This window comes from Scylla paramamosain, chromosome 5 (assembly GCF_035594125.1).
Source record: "Scylla paramamosain isolate STU-SP2022 chromosome 5, ASM3559412v1, whole genome shotgun sequence".
In the NCBI taxonomy this organism is placed as follows: Eukaryota; Metazoa; Arthropoda; class Malacostraca; order Decapoda; family Portunidae; genus Scylla; species Scylla paramamosain.
Window position 1 is genome coordinate 16,074,192 of NC_087155.1, and position 20,000 is coordinate 16,094,191.

General features: G+C 40.3%; 1 protein-coding gene and 1 long non-coding RNA gene across 2 annotated transcripts in view; one reads left to right on the forward strand and one right to left on the reverse strand.

Annotated features, from left to right (window-relative positions):
- The window catches only part of LOC135100593 (uncharacterized), a 19,029-nt gene extending 6,953 nt beyond the window's left edge, over nt 1–12,076 (forward strand). The window contains exons 2-4 of the long non-coding RNA XR_010268804.1: nt 7,204–7,280; nt 8,104–8,299; nt 11,141–12,076. This is a non-coding gene — a long non-coding RNA (uncharacterized LOC135100593). The remainder of the gene's footprint in view (nt 1–7,203; nt 7,281–8,103; nt 8,300–11,140) is intronic.
- LOC135100592 (protein Wnt-5b-like) overlaps nt 6,421–20,000 on the reverse strand; it is an 18,277-nt gene continuing 4,697 nt past the window's right edge. Inside the window, exons 2-8 of the mRNA XM_064003636.1 lie at nt 17,536–17,747; nt 14,570–14,826; nt 14,170–14,350; nt 12,254–12,365; nt 11,501–11,603; nt 10,664–10,831; nt 6,421–8,281 (exon numbers count right to left, since the gene is read on the reverse strand). Coding sequence (XP_063859706.1) covers nt 8,094–8,281; nt 10,664–10,831; nt 11,501–11,603; nt 12,254–12,365; nt 14,170–14,350; nt 14,570–14,826; nt 17,536–17,624 — 1,098 coding nt within the window. The 5' untranslated portion in view covers nt 17,625–17,747 and the 3' untranslated portion in view covers nt 6,421–8,093. The remainder of the gene's footprint in view (nt 8,282–10,663; nt 10,832–11,500; nt 11,604–12,253; nt 12,366–14,169; nt 14,351–14,569; nt 14,827–17,535; nt 17,748–20,000) is intronic.

The following is a 20,000-nucleotide window of genomic DNA, read 5'->3' on the forward strand; positions in this document are numbered from 1 at the left end:
TTGAGCCATGAACGAATAACACGCATAGTAATACAATACATACAACTTTTTATCTACGGTCATGTTTCATGTATTTTATACATTTCTTGTGTTGCAGTTTGCTTAACTTTTTTTGTTTACCCGTTACACGTGACGCTGAACTTTCCAGGCTGACATTAAGTCTCATGTGCTGTTTATGTGGTCAGAGCAGTGACTTATTGACATCCCCGGCATGTCAGGTATTCATGCTTATATTTGAGATCAATATCAAATTTCTCGGCTTCAAAAAAGACAGTACTCATAAATGTCAGGAAAATGTCTGCTTCGTTCTTTGGCCAAAAGTGGATGAATATTACTTAGATGCGTGGTGACTAGCGTGGCAGCGCCTTGGGTGCCAGATGCGTGGTGACTAGCGTGGCAGCGCCTTGGGGCGGGGCACGGCGGGGTGGATGAGGAACGTCCACCAAATGCTTGTGACTGTTGCTTCCACCCTACGATTGGTTTTGATCGATGAAGTGAAGGTTACACAGAGCCTCAAGACAACCACTCTTACCCTGTTATCGGCCACTTCCCTCATCCCCTCCAACTCCGCCACAGGCCGCCCCCTCAACAACCAAAAAAAAAAAAAAAAAAAACGCAAATCAATGTCGAACTATATTTTCTTTTTCTTTAACATCTTGCGAGTGGTATCGAAAATACAACAGAGGCAGTCCTTCAAATCCCAAAAGAAAGGGATAGCAAATTGAAACCAATATCTCATTACATATTTTTGTTTGCTAAAAGTCAAACTTTGTTACGACGGTAGCAGTTCAATACAGACACTTGAGAGCCGCGGCGTCAAGCTGGCATCTCATCGCCCATGGTGTGACGCTGTTCATTGCACGGCAAAGAACAAGTTCTGAACACAGGTCAGCTCCTGTAAACGTTGCACTTCGAAAGCAGCATAACATACTGCAAATGGACGAGGATATAAAATATTCAGAATTTCATTGCTTCCACTGAGTATATCGTAAAATTTTATCAGTTGCGTAGCTGTCACTGTTCCGAGGAATAGGGCTTTTGTTAGGCTGCCCATAGTGCGCTCCCACCACCGCTACAGCATTGTGTTAGTGCATCTTTACCAATGCTGTGCTTAGTGAAACTCGCTGAGCAAGGGAGGAGGGGGCCAGACCCTCTAAGGTTCCCTCATTGCTATGCCCATGGTTGTTGAAGTTCATATACCACACATTCGCTAATCGCACTCGGGCTGCCTGCTTTTCTAAATTCCTCCTTTTTTTTTCTTTAATAACTTTTAATGGAGCGTTACTCTTTATTGGCATTATATTCCCCATTCCTGCATCACTGATGTGATTAAGCAAACAAGCAGGTAGATCAACCATTCACAGTAAACATGATCTGCCATGTGCCTCTCGTAACTTGGCAGCCAACACCACTCAAGGACTTCAGTCTTTTTAGCCTCAGGAATAATAATTATAGTCTACTTTGTTCATCATGGCTCATACTGTGCTAAGAGATGTTTGTTAGAATTGTGGCCTAAATACTCCCTGGTTTTACACAATTTGTGTAGTTGATTAAAAATATATATTTACATAATGATTACCTAACGTAGTTGTTTATAAGGGAAGGAGTGGTAAATGTGTTTCGGTATGGTGTCGATTGAGTTCAGTGGGAACGGGTAGCAATTGGTTATATTACTTGCTGGCAGTGGCTGACTTTCGGGGCCGCCAGTATGTATTTTGGCGATGTGGCGTGAGTAGAGCTTCTCTGAACTGGATGTGGCCTTAACACTGGCAAGGTAGCACGCTTTGTACTTTGAGTATAAAGATAGACAGTAAAGGGTCATAAGTTGTGTCCTGCTGCGTCGCCAGGATGAATCGAAGGTTTGAACAACGATGCGTCGTGAGGAGGGGAGAGCGAGGTGCTGGGGTGGGGAGAGGGACTCTCCCTTTCCTACCCTTACCCTCTGACAGCAACTGTACGTTTTGGAAAAGTGACGTGTTAGTGCTATAGGATACGTAAATCAAGGATACGAGTGTAGGATACGTATCTCGCCAGTTGAACCTGTCAGGTCAGCGTCCAGGATTCTGTCCAGTGTTAGTGTGGGAGTGAGAGGGGGAGAGTTTTGATTTGTAAAGTTTTAAAAGAAGTTGTGTGTGTGTGTGTGTGTGTGTGTGTGTGTGTGTGTGTGTGTGTGTGTGTGTGGTTTTGTAAAAAAAAAAGTAAAAATTTTGTTTTTGTGCGTGTGAGCGGGAGAGTGAATGAGTGAGAATGAGGGAGAGGTTTGCTCCAGTTATGGTTTAAGTCTGTGTATTCCTGTGTGTGTGTGTGTGTGTGTGTGTGTGTGTGTGTGATAAGGGGAAGAAAAGATTGGAAGAGGGGGAAGGAGGGAGAGTAAAGGAGTGTGTGTGTGGGAGAGAGAGGAGAGAAAGTTTTGGTTGATTTTCGTATGGTGCAAATTTCCTGTGATTCACCAACGGTTGTCTGCTGGTCACCCAACCAGCCGTTCCCATACGGAAAGAGCTCAGAGCTCATAGTGACTGATCTTCGGGTAGAACTGAGGCCTCTGATACACCACACATTGGGACAGCGAGGTCACAGCCCCTCGGGTTGTGACCTCGCGTACCTACTTGCTGCTAGGTAAACAGGGGCTACACATCAAGAGGTTCGCCCATTTGCCTCGCCACGCCCGGGATTCGAACATGGGCCTTCTTGGTTGTGAGCCGAGCATGCTAACCACTACACTACGCGGTGTAGAGAGAGAGGGAGAGAGATGGGGAAGAAAAGATTGGGTGTTGATTGAGACAATGGAAACTTTTTTTTTGTGTGTGTGTGTGTGTGTGTGTGTGTGTGTGTGTGTGTGTGTGTGTGCGATGGAAACAAGAGAACTGTCTTCGTGCTGGGGTGCTGTTAAGTGAGAGCAGCTGTACATGAGTGTTCTGCAGTATTTCAAAGCTCTTCAGTTTTTGGGTGTTTCCTGTTTGTAGTTTATATCATACAATTCTGAAGTAAAATTATGTAAAACTAATCAATGCTTATGTGTAAAATGCTACTTGTTGTTTAGGGTTAGGGACTAGTTTATATTCTTAACTTGTTGTCTTTCAAATTATTTTGTGCTTGTTTTATCCAAGCGTTATTACATTGAAAGTGGACTGTAGATATTGCTGATCAAATCCATGTAAGGAAACTACTGCTTTGTGATGCCCCGTGATTTAGTATTTCATTTTGTAGTATCCTTGATTTCAAGTTACTGACTGTGGTTTTGAAATAACTTTGAATGACCTATGTTTATTGAAGAAAGTGTTATACATTAAGTTTAGGTGCATTCAGGTAATCTTTATATTTTCTTTCTAATCATTTTAACGTTTAATGCATCAGATTTTACATTGTATAAAATTGGATACATTGCAGTTCAAAGCTGGCATTACCAAGCTCTTAGAAGATGGAGGGCTTAAGCTTACAGAATAGGTCTCAAATAGTCAAGTTATAAGAGAATCAATTTCAGAAGGGGAAAATTCAGTAACATTTGATCCTATTAGAGTTTGATAATTAAATAGAATGTGGAATTGCTGAAACCTTTGTGTTGATGGTGGTGGACTTTTGAATGAATTCTTGTTTTAGGTTCCAGATAAAGGCATGACTTGACAGGGATGGCATAAATCACCTTGGCTGCTTAGATTATGAATTGTATGATAAGATTTATTACAAGGAAATGGAAATCAAAACTTTGGGAGTTCTGAAAAGACAGAAAATGGTGCTATAACTCACATTTGATGAACTAGTACAGCGCAGTACTCTTCCATTTAGAAATGGATAACTGGTATAAATATATTAGGTGCTCTGTTGTTATAGCTTTTATATTCTGAATGATCAGAGAGAATGTAGGAGGGTAAAGTTTTGGCTGTTGAGAGCACAACCAAAGTTTATAAGCATTCACAAAAAAAATGCAAAGCAGTTTAAGTTTAGATATTCATATTTAACAGTAAAGGATTTATTTATAGTAAAGGAGATCTATACATAGCAAAAGTAGTTTAATGTAAGGCTACATACAAGAAAAGCTTGATGGTGGAGACCAGATGGGTGTCTACATGAAAAGGTGTCTCTGTCCTGCTAAATGCTTACTTAGTATTGCTTACCTAGTACTATTGGGTAGTAGGGAAATGAGAAGAGTTTCTTGTGTTCTCACCTCTAGTGCTGTAGTTATGTGCCAGACTTTCATTGCTCATAACCCTTTATGTCATACTTAAATTTGAATAAATAATATGACCAGAGAGGAGATTTATGTATGATGGGAAAGAAGACAAGCAAGCAGTGGGTATGACAAGATGATGGTGCAGAAGAATGAGTGTATTGAAGAAGGACAATCCACTGTGGTGACCTCTAGTGGGAGCTGCCAAAAGGAAATGATTCTTAGATTTATATGTGGCTATTGAAAGAACTAAAACTATTTCATCAGGTAAATGGTTCCATTCCTGATTGGTGCACTCTGTAAATCAGTTTCCCTTGAGAGTGGTTCTTCAGTGGTGAGGCATAGCCAGCTTGTATCTGTGCCTCCTCAGGCACATCAGGCAGCATTAGCAGGTGCTGATGCTGAAGAATCTTGTAGAGGACATCTTCATGGTAATGGACAACCCTGTACACTTGGATCATGTTCTCTCACTTATGTCTGTCTTCCTGTATCTGCTAACTCTGGCACTAGCTTAAATTTACTTCTACATCCTTAAGTAGGGTGACCAGCTCTGGGATGCATAGATCAGTATCGATCTCTCTGTCCATGTATGATCTTGATGTCAAGCCTGCTGCTTGTCTTTGCTGCCACCTTGGCAACATGTTTCAAGGACCTGAGGTCTGTGGACACAAAAACTCCCAAGTTATTCTTGACCTGGGACTTGTCCAGTTTTGTTATCCCAAGCTTGTAAGTGGTCCTGGGGATCCCATGACTGAAATGCAAAGCCTTGCACTACCCCACTCTGAGATCCAGTTCATGTCCCTCTGCAGTGCTTCAGCATCCTGCAAGGTTTTGGTGGCCCTGTATATCTTTATGTTGTCTGTGAACAGGCTTGTCCAAAATTCCATATTGTGTACAACATCATTTATGTACAAGATGAACAGGATTGGGTCCACCACTGATCCCTGGGGAACACTGGAAACCATTCTGAGCATGCACTCCTTATGGCCACATGGTGTAATCTGCCAGTCAGAAAATGTTAGTGAGGCAGCTTCTCCCATCTCTGAATCCATGCTGTGCATCATTCAAGATATGTTCAGATACACCACAAGTTCCTCCCTTACAAGACTTCCCATGACCTTGAAGGTGATGTTGGTCTGTGACATTGGCTGGTAGTTCAGGGCGACACTCTTTTCATCCTTCTTGTGAATGGTTATGATGTTAGCCCTCTTCCAGTCTTGAGGCACCTCACCTTTGGCCATGGATGACTGGAATATGTCTGCTAGTGGCCCACAAAGCACATCAGCACATATCTTCGGGGGGTGTGGAGAAATGTCGTCCGGACCAGATGCTTTGCTGGTACCTAGGACCAATTTTTCTTGATCTTGGCTGCAGTGATGGGGATATTGCTCATTAGCTGTCCTTTGTAGTCAATGTCTAAAGCTGGTGTATGTCCTCATCAAGAAATACATTACTGAATGCTTGCTTGGTTCATCACTTCTGTCTCATCATTTGTTGTTAGTCTCCCATCCTCCATCCTAAGGCTTATTACTTTCTCCAGTGTGTTTTGTTTTGGATCTTACATAGCACTAAGAATGTCTGAGGTTGTATTTTGCTATCCACACTTTCCTTGTTGCCTTGTTCCTTGCCAGGCTGTATGTTTCTCTCCTTGTGATGATTTTTCTCACTTCATACCATCCCCAAGCAGCTCCTATATTGTCAAGTGCATTCATCACCTTGTTGGTCATCAATTTTTACATCTTGCATCTTTATTCAGTGAAGTATGTGGGTGCACATATGTATAATTTTGTTGTGTTTCTCAATAAATATGTAGTCTTTATGAATGTGAAGCATTTGTGGTATGAGTTTAAGAAGTCACTCACATCCATCAAAAATTAACATAGTATGGAGAATTTGTGGGCAGTGTGAGAGAGGCAGGGTCAGTAGTAATGGTAGTTCAAGTTATAGGAAATCAGACGATGCACAAAGGTTAAGAGAATTTGAGTGACACTAATGGTGAAAGCTTTTTGAGATGACTGGATTTATTTATCTTTTAAGTTTATTGTTAGTAGTTCACACAAATGTCTTTAAACAGTGAGATTGTCTTTGCATTAATATTAAATAAGATTGTTTTGCATTAAATAGCTGTTTTTTATCTATAGGGAGTGCTGATGTATATAACAAAGGAGGTGTTTAGCCAGTGAGTGGTTAAGATGATGAATCAGAATATTTGTTGAAGGAGTAAAATATTGTAGAGGAAATTTCATACAAACAGCTGATGATTTGTAGATTTCATTGTGATCCCTCTAATTTTCTAATACATATTTCATTACATCTGATGAACTACATGCAATTGTACCCTTATGAGCCAACATACAGAACACAAATATGGAAAAACTAATGTAATATTCAGTTGCACACGTAACTACATATTTTGTCAGACCTGAAATATCTGGTGTACACTGGTCAGCAATGTGTGACCTTAAACTAACAATAACCTGAAGAACTGTGCATTACAACATTCATTGTAAACCACAAACTGGAAAGGGAAGATATTGTAGTTTAAAGGTCTATTTGTTTCTCTTTGTGAACTGTGAAAATCCAAGTAGTCACTGAGATAATTATGGTGTTGGCTAAAATCCAAGTAGTCACTGAGATAATTATGGTGTTGGCTGTCTTTGAATCATTTGCTTTTATATGCCAGAAGCAGTCATAGTGTGTACCATAGTACTGGATTATATGATATTGTCAGTATCTGTTATTAATGCTATTATTATCTATCCTTTTACAAATTATTTCATGCTGCTTAGCACCTTGAATAACTATGCTGCTTATTAGGTGCTGATACACAAGTGGTCTTAAAAGTAACATCAAATATACTTTTATCTTAAGGACAAAACTGATATTTCAAGAATCACAAAATATAATTCTTGTGCAATGTTATGCTTTTCAGAATTGAATAGTTTTCCATTTTCTTCCTGGCAAGGTGTTGAGTGTGTGTGTGTGTGTGTCTGCATGTGTGTGTTTGGCAGATGAGTGAGTTGTTTGTTGACTTGCAGACAAGTGACAGGCTGGCCAGACAGAGGTGGCCCACAAGGTGATGAACACTACCTACCACTGAGAAAGTCACCTAAAGGTACATACAGTATTAACATGAAAACTACGGTACACTCATTTCTCACAATATACTAATTTAAATATGATATTTACAAATACAATGTACAATAGATATAAGCTGCCACTTAGTATCTTTATGACTACGATGAGAAGTAATTACACATAAGATTCACCACACATTGTACTGTACATTATTTCATAAACATACCCCATAATGTTCAAAGGAAAATATTTTTGATCTTAACTTTACATGGATAATTTTCAGCATTGCACATTCAGTAGGTCATCGCTATCAGAATGTCTCTCGTACCACCAGCATGTCTGTTTTCCATTACTCGAGTACTATACTGAGACTTGCACTAGAGTAATGGTAGCATTTTCATGATCCTCCATCATTTTCTTTGTTCAATATATATGTACATGTTTTCATAAGTACTGAGAGGTTTTGCACTTTGATTACATTACTTTAGACCCTTTTAATTTTACACACATCCTTGTTAGTCATTAATTTCCACTTAGTAGTACTAAGCAACCAAGCAAAATTAATGCACATCCTATGAATGAGATGAGTATTTTGTCTTTATTGCCATTGATTCACTATTATATATAGTCTTGCTTCATACGAGTTTTTAAGTACGTCAACTGCTAGGTTAAGAAACATATTGCCTCCTCCAAACATATATACTATTGGAGGCTCTGAGAATATGGCTGTAGAGGAAACGATTTAATTTTTCAGTTTTTTAGTTTATATTTTATATTATCTATTGAGAGTTCTGTGTTAGAGATTTCATACACCGTATTTTTTATTCACTAAAGCGCTGATTGCAGTCCTTTATTTACAGGTGTGAATGTCAACCACCCTCACACAGGTCTTGCACTCCACATAGCAACACCAGTGGAACTTGCAGTGACACCTCTCCCTGAGTGTCACCTTTTGGGAGTTGTAGCCACGCCCACAGCACAGCAGATCACACCCATCCATGCCCTCTGAGGTTTTGTTGCAAATACGATCCTGGGTTCCTGGAAGACAAATGCTGTGTAAGACGGTCTTAGAGTACTCTCTATGTTCTTGGATGTGTTTTCCTTCTGAAGACTCTTGCCATTTCTAACACTTACCATGCATCTTCCATTCTGCTATTATCTTCTTATAAAAAAAAGTAAGCATGTGAACTTAAAACTCTTTAATATAAACATTTTTTTACTGGACTTGGCCATGTCCTCCTGCTTTTGTGTTATAGTTTTCTTTTTGTAACACTAGCCAAGCCCTCTTCTTCATGGTCCTACATGAAAGGAAATGCCCATCAATTATTTACCACAAACACAACTGCACTTAAATGGGGATTCATCCTGTTCTGCTGTTGTAAATACACTATACTAAGTTGTTACATTCTTATTTCAAACACAGCCAGTTAAAAGATAGTATCAAAGTTGTGTGATGCATCAAGGAGGATTGGGTCAGTAGTGATGTGGTGACAAGTATGTCATAACCATCCTGGGAAAGGAACCAAGAGACAACAACAATGTGGTTTGTCATTTTTCTGATTTCATCAAAGCTTAGCGTGCTAGTGTGGTTTGTCATTTGACTGATTTCAACAAAGTTTAATGTGCTATAATGGTTTAACTATGTATATGTGCAATGTTAAGCAGAATGATAATTTTTTCTTGTTCCTTGTTCAAGTGAGAAGAATGTGGGTGAATGACCTTGTTTGAGTACTTTGGATCTCAATGATGAAGGGAGGAATCTAATTCAGAACTCATTTTCAGGAAAGATTGAGACAATTAGCAAAGGAGTTTAGAAGCATATGAAATAAGGAAATGGAGTGAATGAGATTACTTTCAAAGAAGTGTATGAAAATTATGAAGATGCTAGATCTGAATGGTTCAAGTCTCCTCAAACTGGTAGTTACTGTTCCATGGGGTATGATATATATTAGGTGAGAACTCATCATATATGCAAAAATTTATTACATTTAGTGGACTGACTCACAATAGATTGTAAGACAGTTATTCAAATATACTGAGAGAATGCTAATTTTTCTCCCAATATATTAATATTAATTCACAAAAGTGCATCAGTTCAAGAAAAGCTCCACCTCAGCTATTAAGATGTATAAAATATTGAGTTGGATATACTTCTTCTATCAATCAATGTAAAGTAGCTGAAGTAGGTAATTTTCTCTAGTAGAGTAAAATTATTTGTCTTATTTGAAATTCACTTTGTGCATAATCACATACTTCACGACCGTTCTCTACACCCTTTCACAGGATCCTCCTATAGAAAACACTTATTGCACATTAATGTTTGCAGAGAAGTTAGCTTTTTCTATGGTGATATAAACTTTAGTGTAGGAGAACTGCTTAACAACTATTTATTGGAAGGATTTTTATGTAGCTAATAGTTGATGTGTTACAATGCTTTTTTGATTAGGGCAGGGTAGAGAGATTAGTTAGATAACTAGTAGGGAGGGTGATTTGGAATGGGTTGGGTGAATGAAGATTTTGCTCACATTCTTGGTTTTTTGGAATGGGTTAGGTGAACGAAGACTTTGCTCACATTTTTGGTTAATTCAGCAGGGGCTTCAAATGCACTAAACACAGGCTAAGTTAGCCTGTGTTTCACTTAGCCCCACACACACTGGCCCCTCTCCACACTGAATTCTTTATCTTTAATCTGTGCAAATACTTAGAATTATGCTGTAAAATTGTGCTTGAGATCACAATTTCTATTTTACAGCATCATTAAAAACCAACATAGAACAAAAAACATATTTAAAAAAATCTATATCTTTTTTACCCATAACTTTACTTTTATTCTTTCTTTGTGTCAAATTTGACCTAACAAAGTACTACTGTAAATATTGCACTGATTAAAGGAGATAAAATAAAAAGTTGGTGTGGAGAGGCCACCATCTAGCTAACTGCCACACTTTCCAATCAGCAACAAGGTTACAAAAATATTTTGTACCAGCTATTACACCACCACTATGGTACATCACCATCCTGCCTCCTACAGGAATGGCATGAAGTAGTTACATCTTGTAGTGTTGGACGTTTATTTGATGTATAGATGAATACAGTATGTGCTCCCTCCAGTCTTCTTGTCCTGCTCTCTGCTTTATTTGCTACAGATTCCATGTGAGGTTAGTTTCAAAACATCAAAAGCGAATGAAACAGATATAGAAGGATTAACACACAGATGTACCGAGTGAGGCAAGGTGAAGTATGATCTGTGTGACATTCCTCTGAGAAGTAATAGTAGTAGCAGTAATATAAAATAGGGCTGTAATATGTCAAGTTACCCCAAAACTAGTACCCCAGTAAGTCAAGTTTAAAAAAGATATATTTAGAGCTGCATTCTCCATGTCAATTTATCGTTTGTTACAACAAAGTTTAAAATCTTACCTAGTGAGCCAACAGTGTTGTTGCGCTTGCAGTAGTCTGGGGACTCCAGGAGGTACACGAGGTCCTCGCCAGTGGGAACATTGAACTGGGGATGCTTCACTTGGAGTTTGCCTCGCCGATTGATCTTCACTTCAGTGGCCCCATCATATTTGTCCTTAAGCTGGTCACCTGAAATGATTATTAGCATTACCTACAGTGTTTTAACCATTTTAAGTTATACTCATGAGGTTTTTGACAATCAAACAATGGACCACAAGCAATAATAATACACCCTATATAATAAATATTATGTTTATTTGACTTATTTGCATCATGATTACTGTAATTATTTGTTTTATATAGTGTAAAGATAATGGATCTGTATCATCTAAATCAGTGTCTATTTGAGTCAAGTAAAATACAAAATACTGATCACTAATTGCAACTTCTTAACGCTACACCAAGCAGATTATTTTACATATTCTTCTTACATTACAGCATTGAATGTCAAGACATAAATAAAGGCTGCCAAAAAGGTGCCGAGGTGGTGGCCCTATGTGTGAATCATCAGAAAAAATTGGATTTACAAGTGAAATCTCAGGAATCCTGTGAAGAGAATATACTTTGAAGTGGAAGGCAAAGAAGAACCAAATATGGATGAGATCTACAGAAAATGAGAAAGCTTTTTTGAGCTTCCTCTCTCTGCAACATATATGGTGAAATCAACACACACAAGACAAGGAGACAACTACAAAAGCCACTTGACCTATACAGAAAAGATGAGTTCCAAGCAACCACTTCCCTATATAAGGTGAACATTTGAATGGTGATAAAGGAAGACGGTTCTGGAGGGCTTACCAACTTCCCTGAAGGATCCCAGTTGCTGCCAGCAGGTGATGAGAGAGCAGGACCCAGAAACGCCATGACACTTGCAGTTCACCCGGGTCTTGCGGATCACAGCCTGCGGAAGCAAAAAAAAATACCATACTATAAAGGGACAGTTGACATACAGGTCTTAAGAATAATTCCTAAAATCACATACGTATATATGTAAGCTTACTGGACAATTTTTCATGATACTGTTTTTGCACTTTATATTATTTGTGTTGTACTGCTAATAAATCGTGTCCTTTCCCCTTTACATCATCCCTGTGCAAAAGTACAGATCAGCAGTCTTGTTTCTCTTTATATAGCCACAAGAAATAAAATTTGCTCCCATTATTATTACATACAAAACATCTTATACCTCACCTGCCAACAGTAATAATGTTCCTCTTCCTGAGTGTGATACATTTCAAAGCAGTTTTATATATTGTATTAAATAGCCATAAAAAATCATGCCAAAGAAACATGTATGGTAAAAGATTCCCTACAGTGCATACATAACTTTGTCTTCATCTGCCACTGTGGGCTATATACATGAAACCTAACTTACCAGCAGCTTAAATTTGACCTTTCCTACACAACCAGCATGCATTTTAGTTTCACTCTGAGTAGGTTAGATAACTAAGGCTGACATGGTAGTATGCCTTGTTCTTCAAAAACAGTCACAACCACACTTCATTGTACAGGGAAGAGTTAAAAGGAATCACAGCACAGCCCAGCACTCACCCTTCGTCCTGCCTCATTGTTGTGGAGATTCATCAGCTGGCGGCCTTGCTTGAGGGAGCCACGCTTGTAGTTCTTCTCGCGTTCCCGCACATCAACAAAACCTTGGGTGAACCTGCGCAGGGGAAGAAGTGTGTCAGTAAACCACACTCTGGCTTTCTAAGCACTGACTGCACCACACTTACTAAGCAAACATTGACTGGTTACCTACAGCATTCAAGCGTGGAAATGACTGCACCATACTTACTAAGCAAACACTGACTGGTTCCCCACAGCATTCAAGACTGGAATCATCTGTATCATTATGTATACATAATCTGACATTAGTAGGTATGTTCCTTAGAGAGACTGCCATTAGTAGGTATGTTTCTTAGAGAGACTGCCAAGTGTAGGCTGATGGCTTCTTGCGGCTTCCCATTTCTTATGTCCTTAATAATCTTAAACCTACTCCAAATCCCATTTCCTTAGCAAATACAAATTCTTTATCTTTATCCTGATCCAGCCCTAAGTCTTGGAATCCCATCTATCTTCAGTTACATATTGGCCAAGAATGACCATCTGGTCTTGAGGTAGAGTCTTTACCTCCCACACAAATGAGATACACTCCTTAAGCTGAAGATGGGCTTAAGGTCTGCAGATTTCTGGTGAGTAAGGGAAGGTTCAGGGCTCTTGGTAAAGGGTGCATGATTGAATTTTTCCCTTCAGTCACACATAAATTAAGATATGTAAACTCAGCCACATAATGATACACACTAACCCAAAGAAAAGGTAATGTCTGGGAGAGCAGGACAAATCATGGTTCTGGTAAAGGGTATATTTCATCACTTCCTTCACTAATGAGATAACTTTTGTGTATCAGATGACGGTACACACTCCTTAACCCTTTACCTTAGTGATCATCTGACTTACTGAACAAAAATAAAACTGCAGGTACTAAAAAGACCTAAACTACAATCACTGGTATCTTTCAATGGTGTACTCTGAACATTCTCCAAGCAAGTTCATTAAGCTCCATGAAGAACCATACCAGTCAAAGGTTTAATGTAAAGAAGAAATAAGGTCTAATTTTTTTTTGTTTGGGTAAGAATTGACAGGAATCTAGATAAAAGGTACACAATTTTACCGTTTCCTTCAGTAAGTGAATTAACTCGTTCATCTGTTAAGTGTGAAGTGTTTACTAATGACTAGTGAAGGACAAAGTAGCAAAAGGGAATGTTTGTATATTCTCAGTTTTGTCTTATCTGGGTCTGCCTCATTCAGTCTTGCACTGGTCTGAGTGAATGGGACAATGAATATGTTTGTTGACTTGCTGTGATCTGCAAAACTCAAGGCACTGGCTAAAACAATATAAAGCACATCCTGTCGATTTGTATGTGTATTTGTATGCACATCCTGTCGATTGGTACTCACGTGCATATAGTTATTTCCGCATTTTATCAAGTAAGAGACATAAAATATATACTTTTCATCATAAAACCATGTAATCTTGACCTCTGGCCTCCCTCTCAGCCTACCCTTACAACAGTGCCTCTACTCTAACATCCCCACCTCCTCCATCCTTCCCTCTCCTCTACTGCTTCAGATGAAGGCTGAGAGCTGTTCCTAAGTTTGAGTTCGGTCCAGTACCCTTTCAAACCTCATTAATCTATTCCTTGAGATTACGACACCGAGTAATTTGTTGAAAATAGTCGAGATGAGACAAATGTTCAAGCACGCAACTTATCTGGGAAGGGATATGCGTAGAAATCGTCTGTCACCGAAGTAATGATAGTGAGGAAACGTATGTGTACATCAACTGAAGTAAAGACCAAAGGTACAGACCTATGCAGACAAGACAACACGAGCTTAACCCAAACCTTGTACACTGCGATATGATAAAACAAAACAAGTACATTAAGAATTCATTGTTGTGAACCTACTTGTATCCGTATTCCACGTTGTCTCCACACCCGCCCCAGATCCACTCCTTGTTGAGGTCCTTGGGACGGCGGGCGGGGGAACAGCCACAGGTAGTGAGCTGGCCATCCCTGCACGCCCGCGACACACTATACACCACGCCCGCCGAGGCGATGGCGTGGGCGAAGGCTGCTTCACGGCTCGCTGCAGAGAAAATAATGAGGATAGACTAAACCTGCCACTTTACCAGAAACTATAATGTTATCATAGATCGCTACTAAATCCTTAACACGATTTCAAACATAGTGATCTTTTGTAAGGGACTTCAGAGAGACAAGGGACATAATATTACGTCTTACCAGTCAGGCAAGGAATTTCACGTCTTACCAGTAAGAATATAATGATCACCACAGTTAAACTTACGGATCTGCAGGACGGGGCCGAAGACTGTCGAGTCGTCCACGGTGGAACAGTTCCATCTTCGGTGCCTGAATTGCCATTGACACTCGTGGATGCCAGTCTTAGCGCCGCGGCCCACGCTGCCCATGTGGTCCTGGTACAGCTGGCACAGTTTGGTTTGGCCCAGGGACAGCCCGGGGATCTGTGTGCACAGTGGCTGGGACCCGATCAGGTAAATTTGTGGATTCCTCCATACCTCGTAGCCCTGCAGACCAAGGTTCCTGCAAGACGAATTTGTCGAGTTGGTCACAGGAGTTCGTATATTGGCGACCACACAAGCAAAACGTAATGAGCAAACATTACCCGTGCAATTAGTAATTACTAATCTATGAAAATTAGGAGGATTTACATGTACATATTTAGAAATACAGTAATTTTTAGATACATATTTCCTAAGCGCTTAAATCCAAGGGAAAAAAATATTGTTTTATACTCTGGTTGGCAAGGAATCAGCAAACTGCCTCCAGATATATTTGCGCGAGTACATTCCTGCACACATCTTTCCACTTCCTCGCACCAGATACGCCCCTAGGAAAACTCTCTCATACACCATCTTGCCACTTCACGTCAGATGCATCCACGAGAACATTACCCAGATTACCACTTCGCCACGCCAACTATAACTTCAAGATCAGTTTTCTTCACACACTGACCAATCACTTCACTATAATGAAACTTCCCGACCAGTAAGTAAATAATTTAGGGTCACAACGCACTAAAGAATATAAAACACGTTTCTTAGTTCCCCTAAATTCCTAAGACGTGGAGCACTGTACCTTACACCCAAAACCTCCTCCTGGTCCAGCCATCATTGCCAGGCCTGCCTCTAAAATAATAGCCTTGAAGTTTCGAAGCGCATATCCGAAACATTAGCGAGAGAGCGATTGTTCTCTTCCTCCTCCTATAATCTTCATTTTTGCTCTACTTTGTCTTGTTCTTCAACACGTACTTTATTAATAGTTGAATGTAGTTAAACAAATACCGTTCTTACAGACAAAATTTTCATTCTCCACTTCTTGTCTTTCCCCCTCTCATTTCTCTCGTCGTCACCAGATTCGAGACAAGCGTCGGTACACTCACGGTTCATGCTTTATTAAAACAGAAGACGGGCAACCCTTACCGCATTGCTTGGTGTCGATAACCAATACCTTGCATCACACGGAGCAGCATCACCAAGACATCTGTATGGGAACTATACTTAAACTCAGCGAACGTCTTTTCAAATTCATACTATCTTCTGATTAGGGAACAGCAATACGTTTCTATTTGCTACGTTCTTGTTATCTATTTAGCCTTCGACTAGCTCCCTTTAACGAACAAAGAAAGATAATACGGATACTACACACTTATGTACAACTGTACGTACATTCGAGGGAGTGGTGTTACTTTAACATCTCATTTCAAAGACAATGGAAAAAAGCCTCGTGTAACAAACCATCATTACATCAGTACTGCCTGTCCTTACAAGGAGACGACAAACGCAATAATCGTCAGGGATTTACATAGCAGACTTTAATGGGGAAATTATCAAGTAAACTTCTTCCCTTCCACTTAAAGGAACAAACAACCCAACGAATCTGAGTAAGGACTGCATTTTTCTAGACGACAAGGTTCTTCAGGGAATGAGTTCTTTGATTGTACTTGTTTAGATAGCGACGTGAAACAAGACATTAACGGTACTCGTAAAAAAATAAAATAAAAAAAAATAAGACACAAAAAAATAAATAAATAAAAATAATAAAATGAATAAATAAAATAAAACATTACTTTTCACCTGATCTAAGGAATACTTCAAATGACTCTTCATTCTAGAGTCTCACGTGGGAGTTTCAAGAATACCTGAAACAAGTATGTATGTATGACTATATTTCTTGGCAGAGACGCTGTTATACCAATAATACGGTGCGTGTAAGGCAGAGAAGGAGGAGAAGTGATCCAATAGGTAGCGTGTGCAAAATGGGAGCTGGAGACGAACACGAAGAACTGATGAATGAGGGTGTGTGTGTGTCAAGGGAGGAAGAAGAGGTGTGGACGAGCTATGAATGTAGTGGAAGAATATATGAGAGTTAGAAGACAGGGAAGAAGGAATGTAAGAATGAGGACTAATGCGCAAGAGGTTATGAAAGAATACGGAGGTGATACAGGAGTGCCTTACTGAGTCTCTATGGCTGCAGCAAGAAATGTAAGCGTGACAGGGTGTGTGCATGAATGAAGTAAGCGGGAGGAGAGGTGAAGTGGTGGGTATCGCGTGCGTGCAGAGGGAAGGAAAGGCACAGAACAAAAGAGCAGGGATGTGTATAAGAGGAGGAGGGAGGGACGGGAAGAGAGAAGAGAGGAGAATGGAAAAGGATGAGAAAAGATGAGAAGAAAGGGAAAAGGGAAGGAAGACGAAGCGAGGGAAGGGGAGACAATGGAATATTAGAGAACGTATTATAAAAGGAAGGAAAGGGAAAAATACGGGAAAGAAAAGAGAGCAAAAAGAAAAATAATGAACAAAGAAAAGAAAGGGAAGGAAAAGGGAAAGGGAAGGAAAGGACGAAGAAAGCATGAAGAAGGATAAGAAAGAAAAAAAAATATAAGGGAAAGAGAGGAGAGCAAAGGGAGAGGATAAGGAACGGGGATGAAAGCAAAAAGAGGAGAAGGGAAAGGAAGGAAAAGAAAACATGAAAGAAGAAGGAAAAGGGGAAAAGAGAAGAGAACAAAGATGAGGATAAGAAACTAAGATGACAGGAAGAAAACAGGAAGAGAAAATAGGGAAAGGAAGGAGAAATGAGATGAGAAGGAATGCAGGAGACACAAGCATGGAATGGGAAGTGGAAAAAGAGAACAGAGGAAAGGAAGATGAAAGCAGAAAGAGAGGAAGAGAAGGGATGGGGAAGGCGGATATACAGGGGGAAAGTCGAGGTACAAAAATCTACACAAACACTTACATCCAGGAGCCCACTATCCTGGCCAGGGCCGGGCAGGTCAGCAGCAGGAGCGCCCCCACCGCCGCCCTCAGCAGCACGGCGCCCCTCATGCTGCTGCTGCTGCCCCAAGGAGACGCTCAGCCGCCGCTAGTCCTTCAGATGCTGCAGCTGGTGCCGCTCGACCTGCCTTCACCAGCACTTGCTCCAGCCGTCGCCGCCGCCCACACTCATGCCTGCAACAAACACGCGGCTTGAGGCGAAGTGACGGGCGAGTGAAGGGACTCAGGAGGCCTCCCGTCGTGCCTCTCTCAGCCAGTCACTGCGTATACCCATCATGCTTTGCGGGGTGTTGCCTCAGACACTTAGCTACCTCATGAAACTGTCACGCGATGCTCAGCCTTTCAGTGTGTGATTCTGCACGCACACACACACACACACACACACACACACACACACACACACACACACTCATACGCACTTTTCAGAATCCAAATTTATGCATTAAATCTACACCATAATGCACATTCACTTAATTTTTCTAGACAGGCGCCTTTGTGGGAGGAGGATGCATTTTTAGCTCTCACCTTTACTACACACTAACTTATTTCTCTCTCTCTCTCTCTCTCTCTCTCTCTCTCTCTCTCTCTCTCTCTCTCTCTCTCTCTCTCTCTCTCTCTCTCTCTCTGTCTGTCTCTCTCTCTCCCTCTCTACTGACTTTATGCTTGGAAATGGAAACGATGATGAAAACTCCTATTAATGCATGTTTTCTGTCTATCTACTCTTTCTTATCTATCTATACTATCTATTCACATACCTACTTACCTTTCTATCTATCTATCTATCTATCCATCAAGGTATCTATTTTATCTATCTATCTATCTACATATGTACTATCTATCGATTTACTTATCAATCTATCTATCAGTCTACCCACCCACCTACCCACCTGTCTAGCTCTCTATTTTTTTACCTATCTATCTATATATCTACCTACCTACCTACCCATCTCCTTAACTATCTATCTAGCTATCTGTGAATCTACCTAATTTACTATCCACCATTCATTACGCAGGCACTCAACAATGCTTTTGCTATCTTTTAGGTGGCTCATCGGGCACTCCTGTAATCTGACGGGAGTGTTCAAATCTACCGAAGCCTCGCACGTAAGTTTCTCCGGTGCGTCAGTGGCTGCTAATACCTGCCGTGGTAATTACTGCCACTGCGCTCTGAGTTTGTGGTTGATTAGCGTTTAATGAGCCATTGTGCCTTGCTTGTTTTCTTTTGGCTTATATAGCTTTGTAATGTTGGTACGTGAGTGAGTTTGTGTGTCGGTTGTGTTGGTGATACTAATGATGGATTCGCTAACTAGGTATTTAGGCATTTTAATTTATTTTTTTTTTTATACAGTTCATTTGCGTGCTGTTTGTACTTGTGTGTTTGTCTGTATGGCTCTCTCTCTCTCTCTGACGAGCACCAACATACATTACAGGTGTCAGGTAACCACGTCGGGGGAGGAGACAAGGAGAAAGAGAGCGTACCTATAGAAAGCCCAACTGGTCAAGGTTTATGGCAAGGCTTGGTAGCAAATAGCCGGCGTTTCATGGGCCTACATTCGGAAACGATTTGCTCTCTCACCACGACTATTTTCAAAGAACACAGAGTTGACTAGAAGGGTTATCAATAGCGTTTCTCCTGCTAGTAATGTAGAAATCTTGTTAATATGTCACTAAAACAATAAAAATACCCTTAAAAAAACATTGTAACTTTAACTACACTCTTTTGAATGTTGTGTAGGTGCGGTGTAGAAGTGTTTCAGAATCCTACTCCATGCTTTGGTTAGGAAGCGGTGACCCAGTATTACCAGTTCACCTTCTGAGATTGACACACTAGCCTGTCTCTTTCCAGGGGCACTCAAGATTACACATGACTACTCAAGGATGTTATAACACACTTGAAGAGGATGAAGTGTCCAGTGAGGCAGTCATGAGAGGCATATCAAGGGCCAAGATCGAACTACTGCAACAAGCGTCTTTTCTGAGGTAGTGAGGAGGACGGGAAAGGTTATCAGCAGTAGGTAAGAATTAATAAACGAGTAAGAGTGAAAAATTTGCTCCAAGGAAGAAGAAAGATAGTCAGACAAAGAAAGGGAGACAAAGAAAGGACCCGTGTTCCTAGTTTGTCCATCTGATCTGTACTTCTTTTAACAGTCTCTAGTGGAAGATATTGAGATTTGCAACGATTTCATGAATGTAGTGATAGTTTAATAATGGTTTTGCGCCACTGATATGAATCAAACACCACGAAAATCAGACTATTAATCGCTGTGGCATTTGAAAGTATATTCCTGAAGAGTGATCAAATCGTTTAATTTAGTCTGGGTTAAGTTTAGATTAGATTTCATGACTGTAGCGACTGTGTGATGAAGATTTCGCTCCACTGATAGGAATAAAACACTGTGAAAATCAGACTAATAATCCCTGTAGCCT